Source organism: Staurois parvus, unplaced genomic scaffold (genome assembly GCF_062004578.1).
Source record: "Staurois parvus isolate SC_StPar_1 unplaced genomic scaffold, SC_StPar_1.0 ptg001026l, whole genome shotgun sequence".
NCBI classification, from domain to species: domain Eukaryota; kingdom Metazoa; phylum Chordata; class Amphibia; order Anura; family Ranidae; genus Staurois; species Staurois parvus.
Genome location: NW_028318822.1, coordinates 591,264 through 615,237, shown reverse-complemented (window position 1 = coordinate 615,237; position 23,974 = coordinate 591,264). Strand labels below are relative to the sequence as shown.

At 45.1% G+C, this 23,974-nt stretch overlaps 1 protein-coding gene across 1 annotated transcript; it reads left to right on the top strand.

Annotated features, from left to right (window-relative positions):
- Positions 1-5,476: 5,476 nt before the first annotated feature.
- LOC149441094 (uncharacterized) lies at positions 5,477-12,170 on the top strand. Its single transcript, XM_089657769.1, has 6 exons — positions 5,477-5,553; positions 10,730-10,844; positions 11,112-11,246; positions 11,333-11,456; positions 11,573-11,772; positions 11,927-12,170. The coding sequence occupies exons 2-6, from the start codon at positions 10,749-10,751 to the stop codon at positions 12,083-12,085; spliced, it is 714 nt and encodes a 237-aa protein (XP_089513895.1). The 5' UTR covers positions 5,477-5,553; positions 10,730-10,748; the 3' UTR covers positions 12,086-12,170.
- Positions 12,171-23,974: the final 11,804 nt, after the last annotated feature.

Genomic DNA, 23,974 nt, shown 5'->3' with positions numbered 1-23,974 from the left:
CGTTGTCAGGAGCATAAAGAATTAAAATAGGTCACACAGTGGCTGGAAGTTGTGCTCAGCTGCACACGGTGGTAAAATTAACCAGGATATTGTCTTGCCTTCGATTTTTCCTAAGCCTCAGATGCCATGGGAAAGGCCTTGGATATGGTTTGTGCTGTTAACCACTTGCCTACCAGAAACTTTTACCCCCTTCCTGCCCTCCCAGAACTGGACAACCGCAGTGTAGCCATCATCCTGCTATAGCGCAGTTGTGGTTAAGGCTCATCTGAAGTTGACTACCCTGATTCAGGAATCAGTTTCCCTCCCTGTACTTCCTGAGAGCCCAAAGAAGGGTCATGAAAGTCTACAATTTACCATTGGATCCTTCAGCTTATTTCTCAAGCTTATGGTTTGAAAGGAAAGGCTTCACCCTTTTCAGTGACCTCTCATTCTACCAAGAATGTAGGTGCCTCCAGGACTATTCATCACCAAGCTTCCGAAGCTCAAGTTTGTAAGGCTTGCTATGTGGTCTTCGGTCTCAATTCACACTTTCACAAAGTATTTTTAGGTGAATGTTAGAGCCCCTGAGGATGCTTTTGGTCGGTGTGTTTTGCAGGTTTCTGAGGTTCCTCCCTATTCTGATGTGGTGTTTTGGGCAGCATAACCCTGTCATAAGGACTGAAGAATACACTTTAAATCTTGTGAGGTATTCCAAGAAAAGGACTTTAGAGGTAAACTAAAAATCTCATGTTTCTTAATTCAACCTTCATAACATAGAATCTGAGTAGACCTTTTCTTGAGCCAGGTGATTAAAGACACTATCTGCTAGATGCCGATATTTTTCAGAAAGGTTGAAGTACAGGTCATGGTTGACACCAGACCTTCTGGCTTCAGAATCGTCATGGAGCGGGGCTCTTTCAGAGGGAAAGCACCAGGCTGTCTACTGTGACACTCTTTCTCTTAAATATAAAATGGAATATGTTTTAACTCAAAACCTGAAATATTAGTTGCAATCAGATAAAATTCCTTCTGATATGCATACCATGAGCTACAGTACGTTCACATATAAAATTTAGTGCTTCAGTTACACAAAATCACCTTGAGACCAACAAAACAGGTATGTGGGGCCAGCTTAAAGCAGCCATTATGTGCATGGACTTGTTGGGAACAGGCTAACCCATTGGTGTCAGACATATCATCACTGACCCAGTCATCAGTGGGTCCAATAAAAACCCTATGACCACTTTAGGAGGCAACACAAGGCACAGCCTTAGACCCATCGTTGGTGTCATAGAGTTAATATAAGCTTTGTTATTGGTGTCAATGAGATTAAATAAAGCCAATTTCTGGTGTTATTTGGATTAAATGAGCATCATAAGGATATAAAAGAGCCTTATAGTTGCTATCAGTGGGATAAAATGAGCCCCATTGGTGGTGTCAGTGGAATAAAATAGGTCCCATCATTGGTGTAAGTTGGATAAAATGAGCCTCTTCCTTAATGTCAGTGAAATAAAATAGTCCCATTATTGGTGTCAGTGGGATAGAATGAGCCCCATCATTGGTGTCAGTGGGATAGAATGAGCCCCATCATTGGTGTCAGTGAGAATAAATAAGTTCCATAGCTGGTGTCAACGGGATAAAATAAGCCCCATCGTTGGCATAAATGAAACCGAATAAAACCCATTGTTGGTGTCAGAGCAATAAAATATGCACCAATATGGGATAATATAAGCCCCATAATTGGTGTCAGTGTGATAAAAGGAGCCCTATCATTAGTATCAGGGGGATAAAATAAGTCTAATCATTGGTGTTTTTGGGATAAAATACTCCCCATTGTTGTCTGTGGGATAAAATACATCTCATCATTGGTGTCATTGAGATACAGTTAGTCCCATTGTTGGTGTCAGTGAGACAAAAAAAGGCCCACCATTGGTGTAAGTGGGATAAAACAACCCTCGTTGTGTTGGCAGGATAACAGAAGCCCCACCATTTGTGTCAGGGGGATAAAATAAACCCCATCATTGGCATAAATGAGATAAAATAAGCCCTACTAATAGTGTCAGTGGGATAAAATAAGCCCTACTAATGGTGTCAGTGGGATAAAATAAGTCCTACTAATGGTGTCAGTGGAATAAAATAATGCCTACTAATGGTGTCAATGGGATAAAATAAGTCCCATAATTGGAATAAAATGAGCCTCATCGTTGGTGTCAGTGGGGTAAAATAAGCCCCATTGTTGGTGTCAGTGGGATAAAATAAGCCCCTGCTGCACTACCCCTTTAGGTGTGGCTGCAGTTTTGGGCCCACCTATAGTCCTGCACAACCAGGCAACAAGCATTTTCCTCCAACTTGCACTCTTAAGACAGTAAACAGTCCTTGAGCTTGATTTTTATGTTTTATTGTTATTATCATACAGGATTTATATAGCACTTTGCACAGTTTGCTCAGCGTTTTAACAATTTATTAAGGGGCTTTGAAGTTGTATGGGGTTGAGCGGTGTAAGGGACGCCCAAGGAAACTGCAACTGAGGACAAACTCATTAGCAACTATATACAAGTCTCTATGCAGCATAATCTCTTCTTGGAGAGCTCTCCAGCCTCTCCTGGTGTACCACCCCAGATGAATCCTCTTCTCATCCAGTTGCCTGAGGGAACCCCTGGGCAAGAGGCCCAGAATCTGTCACTTTTAAAATGAACAGTTCCAGATGTGACTGGGGGGAGTCAGGTTTCCCACCCAAATGCCCTCTCCTTCTTTTCCGGTCCAGGGGGTGTAGGAGTACTCACTGTTCATCTCTGGCAGGCTAGTTGGGTTGGCAGCTGCCATCAGGCCTTCGGCTGGACTGGCTTCTTCCCTGGCTCTACAGGTGGTCCTCTCTTAGGGCAGCGTTTTTCAACCACTGTGCCGCGGCACACTAGTGTGCCGTGAGATATTGTCTGGTGTGCCCTGGGAAAAATTGCAATTTCATCCGTAACATGTGGCCTCGGCTCACAAATAGACCAATCATTAGAACAGCAATGGGCAAACTACGGCCCGCGGGCCGTATACGGCCCGGCAGACCTTTTAATCCGGCCCGCGGAGCGTGATACTGTCAGGATGATCTGTCCCCCTCGACGTATCTGCGCATGTGCCGGAGATCGCCGATCGGCTGCTAATGCCTGAAACTGGCACATGCACAGATACGTCGAGGGGGACAGATCCTCATAGGAGACAGATTTTCATGCTACACCGGAACGGCGAGAGGAACGCGCGGAGCAAAGGTAAGTGAATTGACACAGGGGGGGCTTGGGGACTTAATATGGGGGATGAATTAATATGGGGGATGAATTAATATGGGGGATGAATTACTATGGGGGATGAATTACTATGGGGGATGAATTACTATATGGGGGATGAATTACTATGGGGGATGAATTACTATATGGGGGATGAATTACTATATGGGGGATGAATTACTATATGGGGGATGAATTACTATGGGGGATGAATTACTATATGGGGGATGAATTACTATAGGGGGGATGAATTACTATGGGGGATGAATTACTATATGGGGGATGAATTACTATAGGGGGGATGAATTACTATATGGGGGGTGAATTACTATATGGGGGATGAATTACTATATGGGGGATGAATTACTATGGGGGATGAATTACTATATGGGGGATTAATTACTATAGGGGGATGAATTACTATGGGGGATGAATTACTATATGGGGGATGAATTACTATATGGGGGATGAATTACTATAGGGGGGATGAATTACTATAGGGGGGATGAATTACTATATGGGGGATGAATTACTATGGGGGATGAATTACTATATGGGGGATGAATTACTATATGGGGGATGAATTACTATGGGGGGTGAATTACTATGGGGGATGAATTACTATATGGGGGATGAATTACTATAGGGGGGGTGAATTACTATATGGGGGATTAATTACTATGCTTACTATGGGGGAATATTACTATACTTACTATGGATGACACATACACATCATTCATCTACTCTTGGTCCGGCCCCCGGGTCCAATTATAAAATACTTTATTATTTCATAATAAAGTAATTATAAAATAATTTCTTTGTGTTTGATTCCTATTCAAGAGAATTACTTTATATATAGTCAATATAGGCACAGAGGTAAATTTTTTTTAACATTTTCTAATGGTGGTGTGCCTCGTGATTTTTTTCATGAAAAAAGTGTGCCTTTGCACAAAAAAGGTTGAAAAACACTGTCTTAGGGGACTGGTGAGGTAAAGCAGTCCTCCTTGCTAGATCCAGCCTTTAGGCAGGTCCCTTGCCACTGGGCCCCCTCACAGGCTCCTACATCTCTTCCTTTCACTCCATCTTCCACATTTAAGGGCTGTACTCCAAGGGCCTATTCCTTGGCGATTGGCTAGGATCCCCTAAATGTGTAGATCAGCCCCTCCTCACCCATGCCCACTGAGTTCTAAAGACTTCTCCAACTCTCTAGATCAGGGAACTTTCTTTATTGTGGGTTTTTTTGGGAGGTATCAGGGAACTGATCTGTAGAGCCTCTCAGCCCTGACCTCTAATAGCCCCTGCTGTCTCATGTCAGGCTGCTACTTCTAACTTAAAAAAAAAACCCTAGCTAGCTCCCCCCGGCTATCTAGAGGGGTGCTTAACCCCATTACTGGTGTCAGTGGGATTAAATAAGCCTCATCTTTGGCTTAAGTGGGATCAAGTAAGCCCCTGGTGTCGGAACAAAGTATAAGTCTAGCATTGGTGGTCAATGGTGATACTTGCCAAATCTCACCCTCCCACTGCCTCTCTGCTGATGTCGGAGTTCTACTTTCACTGTCAGAGAGGAGATCACGGCTCCCAACAGTCTGGTATCATTGCAGTGCTTGGTGATGGAACCCAGAGAGTGTTCCAGCCATCATCACCTCACTGCCACCTGAAAGACGTCTTATGCCACACAAAAACCCCCCAAAAAACAAACGCCGACCAACAGATTCAGTCCGCTCCCACCACTCACTTGCCTAGAATGCCATCTCCTGAGGCCTTGCCACTACAAGTGGATGGTTCTCCCATGTGGACAAACTCTGTGGAATTGTTGGTGTCAGTGAGAACAAAGTGTACCCCCAACCCAGCATTGGTGGTCAGTGGTGGTACTTACCTGATCCCACCCTCTGCTGATGTCGGAGTTCTACTTTCACTATCAGAGAGGAGATCACGGCTTCCAACAGTCTGGTATCATTGCAGTGCCTGGTGATGGAACCCGGAGAGCGTTCAACATCCTGGAACCTGTACCGTGTCTGAGAACCTGCGAGATGTGGCTATGATGGGATAGTAGCCAAAATCCTGGGACTGTCTTGCAGCATCCACTTGGCGACAATGGCCAGAACTTTCTCAGGCTGCAGTTTACCTGAGCACCACAAGATGGTGGACTCAGTTAAGCTGAGACAGGAAGTCCCTATGGAAGACAGGAAGTGATGTCAGGAACAGACAGGAAGTGATGTCAGGAATAAATAAGAAATTCTGGCTGAGAGGCAATTTGGTAGGAAGTAGAGAGGGGATGTTGGTGGAAGTGGCAGCAGAGGAGGTAATAAGATGCTATTTCCTATTTACACCCAGTAACCCCCCTGTCATGTCCGTCCTCTTCCTCCATAGTCCTGTCCGTCCTCTTCCCCCATGGTCACGTCCGTCCTCTTCCTCCATAGTCACGGCCGCCCTCTTCCTCCATAGTCATGTCCGTCCTCTTCCTCCATAGTCACGTCCGTGCTCTTCCTCCATAGTCACGTCCGTCCTCTTCCTCCATAGTCACGTCCGTCCTCTTCCTCCATAGTCATGTCCGTCCTCTTCCTCCATAGTCATGTCCGTCCTCTTCCTCCATAGTCACGTCCGTCCTCTTCCCCCCGTAGTCACGTCCGTCCTCTTCCTCTATAGTCACGTCTGTCCTCTTCCTCCATAGTCACTGTGATGTCTTTTATCTCCAGCAGATGATGATACACACATATATAGTGTGGGAACCCAGATTAACCCCTTCAGGGGCACAACATTCCCCCACTTCCGAGGCCGGGACATTCTCCTCATTGTGGAGATGGGTCACCTTCTCACTGGAGATGAGAAGAACATACCTGGGTTCGGGATGAGAGAGCTCCTAGCCTCTTCCTTCTGTCCGTAAACAAAGTGGCTGGGTACTCCCTTTAGCTATGTTGAACCCTTATTTTAGATGAGGGTCCCAGCAAAAAATGATGATACACACATATATAGTGTGGAAACCTAGATTAACCCCTTCCAGGGCCACACATTTCCCCACTTATGAGGCAGGAACGTTCTCTTCATTTTGGAGATGTTACCTTCTCCCTGGAGATGACCTGCGGAGATACTGTGTATTGCCCCCTTTAGTATCAATGACAGCGTGCGGTCTTATGTAATAGTTTTCTATGAAGCCCCCGAATTCTTGCAGGTGAAAGAGCTACCATTCATCTTGGCAAGATGCCACCAGGTCATGTAAAGTCTTTGGTCGTCTTGCATGAACCGCACGTTTGAGATCTCCCCAGAGTGGCTCGATGATATTAAAGCGGAGCTCCGCTCAAAAGGAGAAGTTCCACTTTAAGGACTGGTCCCCCGCTCCCCATTAAGGATTGGCACCTTTGGGGAGAGGGTACCTGAAATTGACATGTACCCGCTCCCACTTTTGCTTCGATCAACTAGGTGATCGAAAAAGGAAGTTGTCCTCCCCGTAGTATTCTGGAACATGTGACAGGTTCCAGAAGACTACAAGACCATTCAGAAAACCCAGGGCTACTCGCGCATGCGCAATAGGCACCCAGCTGAGAAGCCGCAAGCTGTCACAGCTGGGTTCCCACACTGAAGATGTCGGCACCAGGAACACAGGGTTGACGATGAAACAGGTTGTGGGGGTGACACCGCAGGATTGAGGGACAGGTCAGTGGCTACAGTTTTTGTATCTGCTGACTTTGATTTTTTTACATTTTCACTGGAACTCCTCTTTAAGGTCAGGAGAGTATGATGGCCACTCCAGAACCTTCATATTTTTCTGCCATAACCACTGGTGGGTCAACTTAGCCTTGTGCTTAGGGCAGGGGCAGACTGACAACTCATGGGGCCCCCGGGCAATAGGGGATCATGGGGCCCCTGTGTCCTTGCCCAAACTCAAAAAAGCCTATGAAAAAGGTACCAGGGGCATCTCATGGGGCCCCTACTGACCCCAGGCCCTCAGGCATTGCCCGAGTTTCCAAATGGTCAGTCCGCCCCTGGCTTAGGGTCATCATTGTGCAGGAAAGTCCAAGAGCATTCCACCATGCACAGCTTTTGTGGAAATTGACTGCCAGTATTCTCTGATAACATCTTGCCATTAATTTTCACAGGATTCCCTGTGCCCGTAGAGTTCCCCCCCAAATATATATATATATATTTTTTTAATACTAGTAATGGCGGTGATCAGCGAATTATAGCGGGACTGCAGTGGGCATTCTGACTTGGTGTCACTGACATCCCAAGTGACACTAATACAGTGATCAGTGCTAATAAAAAGCACTGACACTGTACTAATGACACTGGGCAGGAAGAGGTTAACATCTGGGGTGATCAAAGGGTTAACTGTGTGCTGGGTGTATTTTCCTAGAAAGACATGCTGTGCAGAGAAATGGACAGCAGCATGTCCTTCATGGCAGGAGAGAGACCTGTGTTGTTTACCTGTGTTTTTCAGTAATGACTAAGCATGTGTTTGTGTGAAACGCATCTACTGCTCCTCTGTCCTGTCTTGGAGCTGTCATGTTCTTATATTGCATGTAAAGGATTCCAATAAAGGATTTCATCCACCACATTGCTGTTTGTGCGGACAACCATTCTGTTTTTCCAGAGAAATACAAAGCAGCATGTCCTTGCTGACAGGAGAGAGACCTGTGTTGTTTACACACAGGTCTCTCCCCTGTCAGCTTTTCCAACGATCACCGAGCGCCGTCCGGAAATTGCTGTCTGGGACCCAGTGATTGATATCCCCAGCCGCCAATAGCAGCGTGGGTGCACGTGCATGCCCCTACCCAGAAATCCAAAATCACGTATATATATATATATATATGTGATTTTGCGCAGCCATGCCGCCCTGTAGCAGTACTTCTCCTATAGGGCAGATGGCAAGCGGTTAACCCCTAAGGCCAATTCTGACACTTCTCATATACATGTAAAAATCAGCTTTTTTTTTTTTTCTACTAGATAATTACTTAGAACCCCCCAAAAGTTCTATATTTTCTGAAAACAAAGACGCTGGAGAAAGCAAATGTTGGCTGTTACAATATTTTATGTCACACGATATTTGCACAGCGGTTTTTCAAATGCAGTGGGGGTTTTTTTAAGTACATTTTAATGAATTTTAGTGCACACAAACACAATGTAATACCCAGTTGTTTGGTAAAATATAACAGATGAGGTTACACCGAGTAAACAGATCCCTAACATGTCATGCTTAAAAATTGTGCATACCCGTGGAATGGCGCAAACTACGCTACCTCAAAATCTCCGTAGGCAATGCTTTAAAAGCTGTTACAGGTTACCAGCTTAGAGTTACACAGGAGGTCTGGTGCTTGGATTATTGTGATTACTGATGTTCGTGGTGATACCTCACATGTGTGGTACAATCGCTATTTACATATGCACGCATGACCAGTGTGCGAGTTCACATTTGTGAGTGAGCACAAGGAGACGGGGTCATTTAAAAAAAAAAATACATTTCATCATTTACAGTATCTCCCAAAAGTGAGTCCCCCCTCACTTTTTTGTAAATATTTGATTCTCTCTTTTCATGTGACAACACTGAAGAAATGACACTTTGCTACAATGTGACGTAGTCAGTGTACAGCTTGTATAACATGTAAATTTGCTGTCCCCTCAAAAAAACTCAACACACAGCCATTAATGTCTAAACCGCTGGCAACAAAAGTGAGTCCACCCCTAAGTGACAAGGTCCAAATTGGGCCCAATTAGCCATTTTTCCTCCGCAATGTCATGTGACTCATTAGTGTTACAAGGTCTCAGGTGTGAATGGGGAGCAGGTGGGTTACATTTGGTGTTATCACTCTCTCATACTGGTCACTGGAAGTTCAACATGGCACCTCATGGCAAAGAACTCTCTGAGGATCTGAAAAAAAGAATTGTTGCTCTACATCAGTGTTTCTCAACTCCAGTCCTCGTGGACCCCCAACAGGTCATGTTTTCAGGATTTCCATTATTTTGCACAGGTGATTTTATCAGTTTCACTGCCTTAGTAATTACCACAGCTGTTTCATCTGAGGGAAATCCTGAAAACATGACCTGTTGGGGGTCCACGAGGACTGGAGTTGAGAAACACTGCTCTACATAAAGATGGCCTAGGCTATAAGAAGATTGCCAAGACCCTGAAACTGAGCTCCAGCACGGTGGCCAAGACCATACAGCGGTTTAACAGGACAGGTTCCACTCACAATAGGCCTCACCATGGTCGATCAAAGAAGTTGAGTGCACATGCTCAGCGTCATATTCAGAGATTGTCTTTGGGAAATAGACATATGAGTGCTGCCAGCATTGCTGCAGAGGTTGAAGGGGTGGGGGGGTCAGCCTGTCAGTGCTCAGACCATACGCCGCACCCTGCATCACATTGGTCTGCATGGCTGTGGTACCAGAAGGAAGCATCTTCTAAAGATGATGCACAAGAAAGCCTGCAAACAGTTTGCTGAAGACAAGCAGACTAAGGACATGGATTACTGGAACCATGTCCTATGGTCTGATGATACCAAGATAAACTGATTTGGTTCAGATGGTGTCAAGTTTGTGTGGCGGCAACCAGGTGAGGAGTACAAAGACAAGTGTGTCTTGCCTACAGTCAAGCATGGTGGTGGGAGTGTCATGGTCTGGGGCTGCATGAGTGCTGCCGGCACTGGGGGGCTACAGTTCATTGAGGGAACCATGAATGCCAACATGTACTGTGACATACTGAAGCAGAGCATGATCCCCTCCCTTCAGAGACTGGGCCGCAGGGCAGTATTCCAACATAACGACCCCAAACACACCTCCAAGACCACCACTGCCTTGCTAAAGAAGCTGAGGGTAAAGGTGATGGACTGGCCAAGCATGTCTCCACATCTAAACCCTATTGAGCATCTGTGGGGCATCCTCAAATGGAAAGTGGAGGAGCGCAAGGTCTCTAACATCCACCAGCTCCGTGATCTCGTCATGAAGGAGTGGAAGAGGACTTCATTGGCAACCTGTGAAGCTCTGGTGAACTCCATGCCCAAGAGGGTTAAGGCAGTGCTGGAAAATAATGGCGGCCACACAAAATATTGACACTTTGGGCCCAATTTGGACCTTGTCACTTAGGGGTGGACTCACTTGTGATAGCTGAAGTAGTGATAGGTACTCTTTAATGAGAGGTCTGGGGTGTACTAGACCCCAGATCTGTCCTCTGTTCTCAAAAGCATCTGATCAAACCGAGATCGGTTTGGTCAGATGCTTTCACAAGTCAGTAAGGGCTTGCTTACAACAAACTGAAACCAGAAGTGACAAAATCCTCATCGCTTCCCGTTTCATAGTCCATAGAGATGATTGGGCAATGGAAGTTCCTCCATCATTTCTGTAGTGTGCTCCCCTGACCAGGGTGGAATGGGAGAACCCACTCCACCTGTGCCACTGGGAGCAGCCTGCCTATTAACCCCTTATATCCCCATTCTAATATTGTACAACCAATACCGTCCATATAATTCTCCGCTATCTATCTACAGAGAAACCCACATAGATCACATGACCACATCAATGAGGATGGAGGAGGATTGGAGTCACATGACTGAGAAGATACTAAACCTCAACCTGGAGATCATCTACCTGCTGACCGAAGAGGTGAGGAGGATTCTGGGAGGTCACATGACTTCACTCTTATCTCTATTAATAAAACACAGACCTGACCAGAGAGGTGAGGAGGATTCTGGGAGGTCACATGACATCACTCTTATCTCTATTAATAAAACACAGACCTGACCAGAGAGGTGAGGAGGATTCTGGGAGGTCACATGACTTCACTCTTATCTCTATTAATAAAACACAGACCTGACCAGAGAGGTGAGGAGGATTCTGGGATTCTATCATGATATTCCTATTGGTTTACAGAGATTTCCTCCTGTGAAGTCAGGTGATCATATGACCATCACAGTGCCTCCATGTTACTCCCTAAAACCTGAGAGACACAACATGCAAAAGATTCTAGAAGTCACCAAGAAGATGATGGAGCTGCTGACAGGAGAGGTGAGCGGTGCCGGGAATTCTGGGACATTCTCCAGTAACAGACAAAGGATGTGTCTGGATGGTGACTGTATCATTGTGTGTGTCAGGTTCCTATAAGGTGTCAGGGTGTCACTGTCTATTTCTCCATGGAGGAGTGGGAGTATTTAGAAGGACACAAGGATCTCTACAAGGACGTCATGATGGACAATCAGCCGCCCCTCACATCACCGGGTAAGAGGAGACTTTATTGTAAAGGAGAGAGCAGTACGGAGGATCCACCTAGATCCCCCATCATCTGATAAACACATAGAAACAATGGATTCAGTCAGTGTGTGTGTTTCCTACAGATGGATCCAGTCATGGGAACCCACCAGAGAGATGTCCCTGTCCTCTGTATTCCCAGGATTCCACACAGGAAGATCACACCATCCCTCACCATCATCAGGTAGATGGATCCAGTCATGGGAGCCCACCAGAGAGATGTCCCCGTCCTCTGTATTCTCGGGATTCCACACAGGAAGGTCACACCACCCCTCACCATCATCAGGTTGGTGGAGTTGAGGGTCTGGAACATAAAGTGATGGAACACTCTGACATGTGGAGACGATGTGTGGACTCTACAAGATGATATTTTCTATGTGATCTCACATCATAAATCCTTCTATATTACAGATGTTATTTCTGCCATTCTGTTGGTTTAGGGTGAAGATCTGATGAAGATGAAAGTTGAGGGTGAAGTAGAAGAGACGTATGTGAGGGATGATCAGCAATATACGGAGGAGGCTGGAATGATGAGGACATTCAAAGAGGAGGACTGTTCTGTCTTGGCATCGGTTGTACTTGTGGCGAGATTCGTTTAGACCCAGTCTGTCAGAATGTGTGCAGCAAGTTGAATGATCGCCTTAACAGATAGTTTACTCAATGAATAACAACTTCAGAGGTATTTTCCAATGCTTCTTTATGCTTTAAGGTAGCAAAGGTATGAACATAAAAGGTGTTTTCATAGGTAAATTTCCAGTAATGTACATAGCCTCCTCACTCTACAACATCTTGATAACCACTAAACTAAAATGGGGTTACACCAGGAAATGAAGGTGGAAGCAACCAACTAGTCAGAAACAGCAGGGGTGTGTGGATGATACCAAATAACATTATAACATAACATGTAAATAACAACAGCTAAACAGTAAAGCTGCGTGGCAGCACACTCCCCGTCTGGTATCGAGAGATACCACTACACAATTATTTTCTTCCTTATAAAATACTATTAACATTGCATACAGTAAAATACTATCTAACCTTCTCAAATCTGCAAGTTAGCTATATTAGAGGTCTTAAGTGACTCCCTCACATAACACTGAATCAGAATTACTAGAAGCAGGCATAATTAGGATAATCTCAGTGACTGGTCTGAGAAAGGTTTTTGAGTCTCCGTCCTTAACGATCCTGACTTCCACACTTCGGACTCTTCCATCATCACTGGCAATTGCTTTTGTAATAAGTCCAACTGGCCACTGGATCCAATGAGTTTGCTGGTCTTTTAGCAGGACCAGGTCCCCTTCCTTTAAGTTGGGCTTCTGGGTTTGCCACTTTTTACGTCCTTGGAGAAGAGTGAGGTATTCCTTCCTCCATCTGTCCCAGAAACGATCTGCAAGGTATTGAGCGTATCTCCACTGACGTTTATATACGTCCTTTTCATCGAAAATACCTTTTGGCGCTTGAATCTGTCCAATCTTCCTGCTCAATAATGTAGCTGGAGTTAAGATAGTCAGAAATTCTGGGTCTGTAGATACGGCAGTCAATGGTCTTGAGTTGATTATTGCTGCGACCTCAGCAAGGAATGTGGTGAGCACCTCATGGGTAAGGCGTGAAGAACTTATGTCAAGCAACATTGAGTCCAGTATGCGCCTTGCCATCCCAATCATGCGTTCCCATGCTCCGCCCATGTGCGAAGAGTGTGGTGGGTTGAATTTCCATACGCAGCCTTGATCACTCAAATAATTTCCAACTTGTTGTTGGTCTATCTGTAACTCTCTGCAAGCACCAATGAAATTAGTTCCACAATCTGATCTCAACAACTTCACAGGACCTCTTAGAGCAAGAAATCTCCTTAGAGCGTTGATAAAACTTGAAGTGTCCATTGACTCAATCACTTCGATATGTACAGCTCTTACACTTAAACAAGTGAACATTACAGCCCATCTTTTGCTGTTGACTTCACCACCATGAGTTCTTCTGGCCATTACTATCCATGGTCCAAACACATCGATTCCAACATATGTAAAGGGTGCATCTTCACTCAGTCTGTCTGCGGGTAGGTCAGCCATCTGTTGATACTGCTGTCTACCTCTCAACTTCTGACATTTGACACAGTTATGAATAATCGTGGCTATTTGTCTTTTCACTCCAATTATCCAGAACCCTGCAACTCTGATGGCACCTTCGGTATAGTGTCTTCCTTGATGTCTGACTCTCTCATGGTAATGCCGGATAATCAAGGTTGCCAAATGGTGGTTTCTTGGTACTATCAAAGGGTTCTGTTCCCTTCTTAGCAGGTTTGACTTATTCAGTCGTCCCCCAACTCTAAGCATGTCTTCATTGTCAATTATTGGGTTCAGTTTGAATAGTGGACTACCCTTTGAGACTGGTCTATTGCCTCTCAAACACTTAATCTCTTCTGCAAAGACTTCTTCTTGCACACGACGTATGATGAATAACTCTGCCTTCTCATACTCTAACGCATTGGGTGACTCCTTGCAGGTGTGCCATCCATGACAAGATGATGTCTGGTTGGACTTGTGGAAAATCTGTGCAATATGACTCAGTCTTGCTATAGTCTTCACCAATCTTTTCCAAGAAGAGAAACGTTCAAAACGTCTTACCTCCAAGTTTCTTCTTGAGCAGATGTTAGAACTCAATGTTATAACTTCAAGGCGGATTTCCTGATCAGTATCTGGATCCACCAGGTAGAAATCGATATCTTCTTCTAAGTTTGTAGAAGACTGATCTGTTAAAAACTTGGGTCCTGTAAACCAAATGGTTTGCGTGAGGACAACTGCTGGCACTGACCTCATGGCAATGTCAGCGGGATTCAAACCAGTCGGGACATAGTTCCATTGTTCAGGTCTACTGATTTTTCTTATTCGTTCTACCCTGTTAGCCACGTACACATAGAACCTTCTTACACTGTTGCATATGTAGCCAAGTACGACCTTGCTGTCAGTGTAGTACTTAACCTGATTAATTTCAGTGTCCAGTTCATTTTGCAGGAATTCTGCAACTTCAACAGCTAGGGTTGCTCCACACAATTCTAATCTTGGAATAGTGTGAGCCGGTTTTGGAGCTAACTTGGCTCTTCCTAGAAGAAACCCGACATGGGATCTCCCAGAGGGATCTATGATTTTGAGATAAGCCACGGCCGCTATAGCCTCGGTGGACGCATCACAAAAGATATGAATCTCTTTCCTCTGACTTCTTGAAGTTGAAGTAGGTGAATAGCAGCGTGGGATATTAAGTTCTTCCAATACTTTCAAGGAGTCTCTCCATTTCTCCCATTTAGGTAGTAGGTCTACTGGTAGAGGGGCATCCCAATCTGTCACTCTCTCAGTAAGCTGACGAAGTATGGATCTCCCTTGGGCGGTAACTGGAGTCACAAAGCCTAGGGGATCGTAAAGGCTATTGACAGTTGACAGGATTCCTCGTCTGGTGAATGGCTTCTTGGTGTCAGAGACTTGAAAGGTGAATGTATCTGAAGTTACATTCCAGAGAAGACCGAGACTCCTTTGCGTGGGTAGGGCATCTACTCCCAAATCCAAATCCTTCAAATCTTTAGCATGATCTTCCGGATTAAAAGCCTTCATTACTTCACTGCTATTAGATGCGATCTTATGAAGCCTTAAGTTAGCAGTCAACAGGAGCTGTTGAGTTCCTTTTATCAGATTGATGGCTTCTTCAGGTGTTGGGAAGGATTTCAGACCATCATCTACATAGAAATCTCTCTCAATGAATTGCCTGGTGGCAAATCCAAATTCCTTTTCACCTTCCTGTGCTGTTCTTCTCAGTCCATAAGTTGCCACGGCAGGAGATGGACTATTGCCAAAGACATGGACTCTCATGCGATAATCTATCACCTGATCATTAATATCATTGTTGCGGTGCCACAAGAATCTGAGATAATTTCTGTGGTCTTCTTTGACTACGAAACAGTGGAACATCTGTTGGATGTCAGCTGTCACGGCAATGGGTTCCTTCCTGAACCGTATCAACACTCCTACAAGATTGTTCGTTAGATTTGGACCTGTTAGAAGAACGTTGTTTAAAGAAGTTCCCTTGAACTGAGCGCTTGAGTCGAAGACGATTCTGATTTGCTCCGGTTTACGAGGATGGTAGACTCCAAAGGATGGAAGGTACCAGCATTCCTCACCTTCTGCAAGGTCTGGTGCTGGCTCGGCATGATGGTTATCTAGAATCTTCTGCATGAATGCTAGAAAGTGCTCTTGCATCTCAGGTTTGTTGCGTAGAGTTCTCTTAAGTGCAGCAAATCTGGCTAAAGCTTGTTCTCGATTGTTAGGGAGAGTAAGCCTTGGTACACGAAAGGGTAATGGAGCTACCCAACTGTTGGAGTTGTCCTTGAAGAACTCTTCATTCATAATCTTGATGAACTCCTTGTCTTCGACCGAAGGAGCAATCTTGTTGTCATCACAAGTAGTCTGGTACACTGCATCACCAAGATCCTTGTGAGAAGTGAGCTTGCAAGTAATGCCTTGGAGTACTTGATATGGAACTTCAGGACTGAAATCAAGTCTTTCCTTCACATAATAGTGCAATGGACATTTCATCGATCGATAGGTGTATGATCCCTCCACATTAGTTTTGTAAGAAGCTACATCCAAGAGCTTGTGAGATCGATCTAAACAAACTTCTCCTATTATCACCCATCCAAGATCAAGTTTCTGGGCATAAGGAGCATCATCTGGACCGTTGCATAACTCTCTTATTTTATGAACCCTAGGAATGTCTCTCCCTAGAAGAATCAAGATCTTCGCATCCTTGCTAAGTGTAGGAATGCATTTAGCAATGTGGCTCAAATGAGGGTGATGATGTGCAACCTCAGGTGTGGGGATCTCTTCTCTGTTGTTCGGTAGTTGATCACATTCGATTAGAGTAGGAAGAGGAAACTCTATGTTCTCATATTCTGATGCCACTATAAAGCCATGGGCTCTTCTTCCAGAAGTATTGACCCTTCCTGCGCATGTCTGCAAGGTATAGGACCAGGCCTCTCCACGAATGTTGAATAAGTCAAAGAATTCTGTACTTGCCAACGAGCGATTGCTCTGATCTTCGAGTATGGCATACATTTTTATGGCATTTTGTGGACATCCTTCAGGAAAAACCCTTACAAGACATATCTTGCTGCAAGACTTGCTATGAAGCCCTTCTCCACACACCTCTGTACATCTTGTGGTTACGGGGTCGGCATGTTGCTCGGTTCTCTCCCCGCCATCATCTGAGGTGGTCTTGGGGTTGCTGCCGGGTGAAGGTTTCCTTTTGAACAGGTCTGCATGGAGTGCGTCCACATGCTTGGCACTGTTACACAGGGAACATCTGATGGCGATCTTACAGTCTCTAGCGAAATGATCGGAGGATGCACAACACTTGAAACAGATATTATGTTCTTTGAGAAATGTCTTGCGTTCTTCAATAGGCTTGTCCTTAAATGCACGACATTTGGAGAGAGAATGTGGTGCATTATGAATGGGACACTGTTGATCAAGCTTGCTTGCCTTGGTATGTTGTAATTTAGTGTCTGTAGCCAAGACGTTGGACATGATAGCGGTCTTCCTCACGGCAATAGGATGTCTTAAGTCCCTGAATTTACTGTTGGTGGCAATACCCTTTGAAGTAGTTGAAGGAAAGATGGTTGTATCTGGATACAGGAAGCTTGGGTCATTCTTGGTTCTTGCAATCTTCCTGATGAACTCTGCAAAATAGGAAAAGGGGGGAAAAGAAACATGGTGTTCATATTTATACTTTGATCCTACACTAGTCCACTTTCCCTGGAGATAACTAGGCAACTTTGCTACAATAGGATTTACGCCCTGAGCAGTGTCTAAATAGCTAAGACCTGGCAAACTAGGATCTGACTTAGCAATTTCAAGTTCATGAAGGAGGTCACCTAACTCTCTAAGCCTATGATTGTCCTTAACAGAAATCTTAGGAAAGTCTTTTAGTCTCTGGAATAAGGCAGATTCAATGACTTCGGGGCTCCCATAGTCTTGTTCCAGACGTTCCCAGGCAGCATTGAGGCCTGCTTCAAAGTTATAAATGTAGACGGATTTAAGTCTCTTTACTTGTTCTGAAGATTGACGCCCCAACCACCTTATTAGTAAGTCAAGTTCTGCTTGAGGTTCAATGTCCAAGTTCTTTGTTACCGCCTTAAATGTAGATCTCCAACTTCTATAGTTCTCTGGGTGATCGTCAAATCTAGACAGTCCAGTAGTAATTAACTCTCGCCGAATCATGTACTTGCTGAACTCTGCAATATCAACCCTTTCAGTTTTTACATCCACAGGTGATACTGATGGTGCACCATCTTGAATCATGGTTGGTATCTGATGCTGGCTGATAGGTGGAGAGAAAGGTATTGCAGATGGGTTCAATCCAGGTAAGGGTCTGGTGTCTGAAGATCTCTGTGCGTTTGAAGTTGAAGTTAACTGTATTACAGGAGGTATAGAGTTCACTCTGTAGTCTTCTGTTGTGCCCTTGTAATCTCTATTCACATATGTTTGTGGTGGCACATGAGCTGGATAGGTTGGTACACTTAATTTTGTGGCACGTGGTAGTTGTGGAGTGTCTCTGTTGGAATGTGCGTCTGGTTGATCAGCTTGCTTTGACGACATGTTGCCTTCTGATTGACTTGCTGGATGATTATGGGAAGAATCTCCAACTGTAGGTGGAACTGTATCGTCGTGGTTCTGGGTTAAGACAAACTGTAGGGTCCTTTCAACAGGGTCTTGACAAGCAGCCAAGCTGGGACAATATGCTCCTTCTTCTTCTAAAAGGGCTTGTTCCAAGACGGATAATTCCGCTAAGGCTACTTCCTTTTCTCTATTTTTCTGAAGGATTTCTAGCTGGGCCTCTGATTCTGCTTGTATTCGTTTAGCTTCTGCCTTGAAGGCTGCTTCCTTGCATTTAGCTTCTGCTTCCTTGCATTTAGCTTCTGCCTTGAAGGCTGCTTCTCTTTCAGAACAGGTGGCTTGAACCTGGGCTACTGCAACCTTTTGGCGAGCTTTGAGTATTTGGTCGCTCAATGTTGACCTTACAGAGCAGGACCGCAATGACTTAGAAGATGATTTATGATATGAGCGGGCAGATCTATTTGATTTTCCTGAGTGTCTGGAAGAAGCAGATATACAGGATGTAGTTTCATGTAGTTGTGCTAATCTACCCTCTATCTGTGTCTTTGCTTCAATATAAGTGATATGTCTCTGCTGGTCAGTAGAAATAAAGTTCTTTAATTCTATTGAAGCTTCCTCTACATTGGAATGTGACAAAAGGGAAGAGTACTTTTCAGAAAGTCTTTTATAATTCTCAAATGCCTTCTTAACCCTTGAGAGGGCAGTGTTCAATTGCTCAGAATTGTTGCTAGTTTCATTACTGGCTGTTATACAACTTAAAGTTTTCTCCCATAATGCAGTCAGGTTACTGCATGTCTCTTCCTTACTTGCATCATAAGCCTCCCTTGCCTTCAAAGATGGATGAGGGGCTCTAACAGGACGGGCAGAATGCAGCATGGTGTCTGTTTTATCTTGATTACATGCAGGTGACTCATAAGTGGGATCACTGTCAGACATAATGACAAGTGCTGTAGTTTTAATGTCTTGTTGGAAATCTGCAGAAATCTGTAGTTACTTTTATTTGAAAGCAGGCTGAGCTGGGGAGCTGAATGTCTATTGCAATGAGGCAGCTAGAGCAGCAGCCTGGCTCACACTGGATGCTCCACTCAGTGCACAGACAAGATTACTGTTCTTCATACAGGAGAATGGTTACTCACAGTTCTGAAGCTGCAGAGATGGCTGTGTGATGGATTCTCATTGAGATTTATTGGAAATTTACTGTTCTGTCTTGGCATCGGTTGTACTTGTGGCGAGATTCGTTTAGACCCGGTCTGTCAGAATGTGTGCAGCAAGTTGAATGATCGCCTTAACAGATAGTTTACTCAATGAATAACAACTTCAGAGGTATTTTCCAATGCTTCTTTATGCTTCAAGGTAACAAAGGTATGAACATAAAAGGTGTTTTCATAGGTAAATTTCCAGTAATGTACATAGCCTCCTCACTCTACAGCATCTTGATAACCACTAAACTAAAATGGGGTTACACCAGGAAATGAAGGTGGAAGCAACCAACTAGTCAGAAACAGCAGGGGTGTGTGGATGATACCAAATAACATTATAACATAACATGTAAATAACAACAGCTAAACAGTAAAGCTGCGTGGCAGCACAAGGACACTCCTACAGAGATCAGCACAGGTGAGCCACAATATATTCTTCTGTTATCTCTGCTCGGTTACTGCACACTGATTGGTCCAGAGTAGAGAGATGAGTGATGTCATAGGTTGATAATAGTCACCTCTTTGTACTGATACCCGTCCTGCACATTAGATCTTCTCCCTCAGGTAAACCCCCTTCTCTGTGCTACAGACCATTTATTTATTCAGACAGTTATGCATAGTGATGAGCTGACCGTACCTGGGTCCGGTTGGGGGCAGGTTGAGTGAACTTGCTGAGCCCGAACCCCATTGGAGCCAACTAAATCTTAGAAATGAATAATGGCCATTTTCGATGTTAATAGGCAAGGGATTGTCATACAAAGAGGGGGCTGGTTGCTGCCCTGGGGGACATATACCAAAGCAAATACATTATTTAATGTTAATGGGAGACCCCTTGCAAAAAAAGTTCCTTTTTGAAATACATGGTTGACCCTCATCTTGCTTGGCAAAAGAGGAAAAGGAAGGGGGGGTGACCATGTGACCACCTTTCCCCTGAACCATACCAGGTCCCATGCCCTCAACATACTAACCTTACCTGGAGGGCTGTTCTGGCAAATAATCTTGTCTCCATGTTGTTAAAGACATTTATTTCCAGTCTTTTGAAGTATACATTAGCACTTTCTTAGGTTGGTCCCTTTTCTTTGAGCTGACCTATAGGTAAAGATTGATATGAACAGTCTTGTTGGGATGTAAAGTAAGGAGGAAAGAAGAAAACTGAAATACAGTTGCAACAGAAAATACTTCTCCAGACACCCTCCAGTGCTGCCTATCACCATACGCCTAGGCCTATGGTCACTATTTCCATGCTAATGGGTCTGGAAGTCTGAACGTTGAGCCTCTTCCTTACCAGAGATCACATGACCCAGTGCCTAGGCTTGTGGTTGTGTGAAGAGCATGCCCCTCCCAGTCCCTATTGGTTCCTGCTCTTCTGACAAGGCTGGGGAAATGTAGAAGTGATCTGGGGGGAGGACCAAAGGACCTTTTACTGAAGAGGGAAAGTCACAGCTGGTTGGGACATCTACAGAGAACATCTGCTCACTAAAACCTACCTGATCCAGATGGAATCTTGATTTAGGTGAACTATCCATCTTGTATCTATTGATTACAAATCAATATCTGAAAAGTGTGATGTGCATTTGTATTCAGCCCCTTTTACTCTGCTACCCCTAACTAAAATCTAGTGGAACCAATTGCCTTCAGAAGTCACCTAATTAGTAGAGTCCACCTCTGTGTAATTTAATCTCAGTATAAATCCAGCTGTTCTGTGAAGCCCTCAGAGGTTTGTAGAGAACATTTGTGAACAAACAGCATCATTAAGGCCAAAGAACACACCAGGCGGGTCAGGGATAAAGTTGTGGAGGCGTTTAAAGCAAAAAAAAATTCCCAAGCTTTGAACATCCCACAGAGCACTGTTCAATCCATTATCCGAAAATGGAAAGCGTATGGCACAACTGCAAGTCTACCAAGATATGGCCGACCACCTAAATTGACAGGCCGGGCAAGGAGAGCATTGATCAGAGAAGCAGCCAAGAGGCCCATGGGAGCTCTGGAGGAGCTGCAGAGATCCACAGCTCAGGTGGGAAAATCTGTCCACAGGACAACTATTAGTTGTGCACTCCACAAATCTGCCTTTATGGAAGAGTGGCGACAAGAAAGTCATTGTTGGAAGAAAGCCATAAGAAGTCCCGTTTGCAGTTTGTGAGAAGCCATGTGGGGGACACAGCAAATATGTGGAAGAAGGGGCTCTGGTCAGAGGAGACCAAAATTTAATTTTTGGGCCTAAAAGCAAAACGCTATGTGTTGCAGAAAACTAACACTGCACATAACCCTGAGCACGCCATCCCCACCGTGAAACATGGTGGTGGCAGCATCATGTTGTGAGGATGCTTTTTTTCAGCAGGGACAGGGAAGCTGGTCAGAGTTGATGGGAAGATGGACGGAGCCAAATACAGGGCAATCTTAGAAGAAAACCTGTTAGAGTCTGTAAAAGACTTGAGGAATGTGGAAATTATTAAAGGGTATGAATACTTTTTGAAGGCACTGTAGCTACTGTGAGGCAAACAAGGCGTTTGCCTTAGGTGGCATCTTACAGGGGGGTGGCACCACACCTAGGCAGAAGGGACAAAGGTTGGCTGTGAGCAGCAGGGCTGCCATCAGGATGGGGGACCAGCTGCAGAGGAGGGCGTAGTGGTGGGTGAATCCCTGGTGTGTGCAAAAAGGTGTTTGGGGCTTGCTGCCAGGCAAACTCCAGTTAGGAATTGCAATGTGCACAGGGCTGTGCGGGGAGGATGAGGCCAGGGGGTGCCAGCAGAGGGCCTGTGGAGGAGGAGGAAGAAGAGGACAAGGTCAGGATGGAGGAGCCCCCCTACTGCTCTTTGTTGCTGCTGCTGCCTGGTGGAAATGGGACACAGGCTCCTCTCACCTGATCCTGACACAAGGAGTAATGGCCATTAGTAGGTCATTAGTGAGTTTTAGTAGAGAAATTTTAGTGGAATGTTGTGGGCCGAAGCCGGACTGTAGAGGATCGAGAAGGTTGTTGTCAGTGATGTAGCAAATCATACAGTTGTGGACAAGGCGCTCAAGAAGCTTGGAGGCAAATGGGAGCAGGGAGTTAAGTTATTCGAACAGGTGGGGTCCAGCGAGGGGGCTTTCTTAAGTATGGAGGTAACCAGTGCATGTGTGAGCAGGGAGGGAAAGGTGCCGATGGAGAGAAAAAGGTTGAAGATGTGGGTTAGAAAGTTTAGAATAGAGCAGAAAGGAGGCCACAGTAATGGTGAAGGGTCCAGGGGACAGGTTGTGGGGTGAGCCTTGGAAAAGAGTTTGGCAACTTCCTCAGTGGTAACAGGTTCGAAGGAGGAGAGTATTGCATGTGGTGTTGGTCTGGAATCTTGGTTGGAGGAGGAAGCTTGCAACTGGAGATCTCATCACAAATTGTGTCAATCTTATTCTTGAAATGACTGGCTCTCCTGTGCAGTAAATTGGTGGGTAGAGACAGTGGGGAATGGAGTAAGGAATTAAGGGTAGAGAAGAGTTGACGAGGATTGGATGAGAGGGTCTTGATGAGAGTGTTGTAGTAGGTTTGTTTAGCAGCGAGGAGGCTGGAGTTGTATTTGAGAAGAGCGGATTTGTAGAGGGTGAAGTCTTTCAGGAATTTTAGTCTTACGCCATGTTCATTCAAGAGTGCGGCTGCGTCTCTTGAGACTTCTGGTGTCATCTGTTTGCCAGGGTTGTGACAGGCGAGGCCTGGTTCTGTGTGTAGAGAGCAAGTACGTCCAGGGAGGATGATAGATAGTTGTTGGAGGCAGATGTGGCCAGCTCTGGGCAGGACAGGGGTGCAATTTTATCATAGAGGCACTCAGTAGTAGAGTGAAGAAGGTCAGGGCTGAGGTGGTGGAGGTTTCTACGTGTAACGGTTTGCTGGTTGGAGGCATGGGAAGTAGGAGACAGGGAGAGTGTGAAGCTGATAAAGTTGTGATCAGATAGAGGAAAAGGGGTGTTTAAGAGGTTACAATGAGTCCATAGGTGGGAGAATACAAGGTTGAGGGTGTTGCCATTGGAGTGGGTGGTGGTTTGTGTCCATTGTGTTAGGTTAAAAGAGGAGGTTAGGTTGAGAAGTGGCTGAAGTGTTAACATTCACTGGGATGTTAAAGTCACCGAGGATGATGGCAGGCACCTCAGAGGAGAGAAAGTAGGGTAGCCATGCAGAGAAGTCATCAAGCAAGCATGAAACTGGGCCCGGGGGCTGGTAGATGACTGCGATCCTCAGACAAACAGGAGAAAAGAGATGAATACAGCGCACTTCAAAATAGCGGAGTGACAGTGAAGGAGGTTTGGGAAGAACCTGGGAAAGTGGGGAAAGAAGAAGTCCAACTCCATCCCCTTTTCATCCACTGGGTCTGGACAAGCGAGTCCAAAGGATGCCACCATGGGAGAGAGCAGCTGAGGAGACAGAGTCTGATTCCTGGAGCCATGTTTCAGTAATAGCAAGCAGGTTGAGGGAGTGGGAGAGGAAGAGGTTATTGACAGTGGAAGGTTTGTTAAAGACTGAGCGGGCATTAAAGAGTGCATATAACAGGGAGGGACCGGCACGTGGAAGCAGGGGAATTGAGATAAGAGAGTGAGGGTTCTGGCTGCTGCCAGAGAAGATAGACTGCTGATTCTGTGGATAACAGTTTGATGTTGGAGGGCCAGGCTT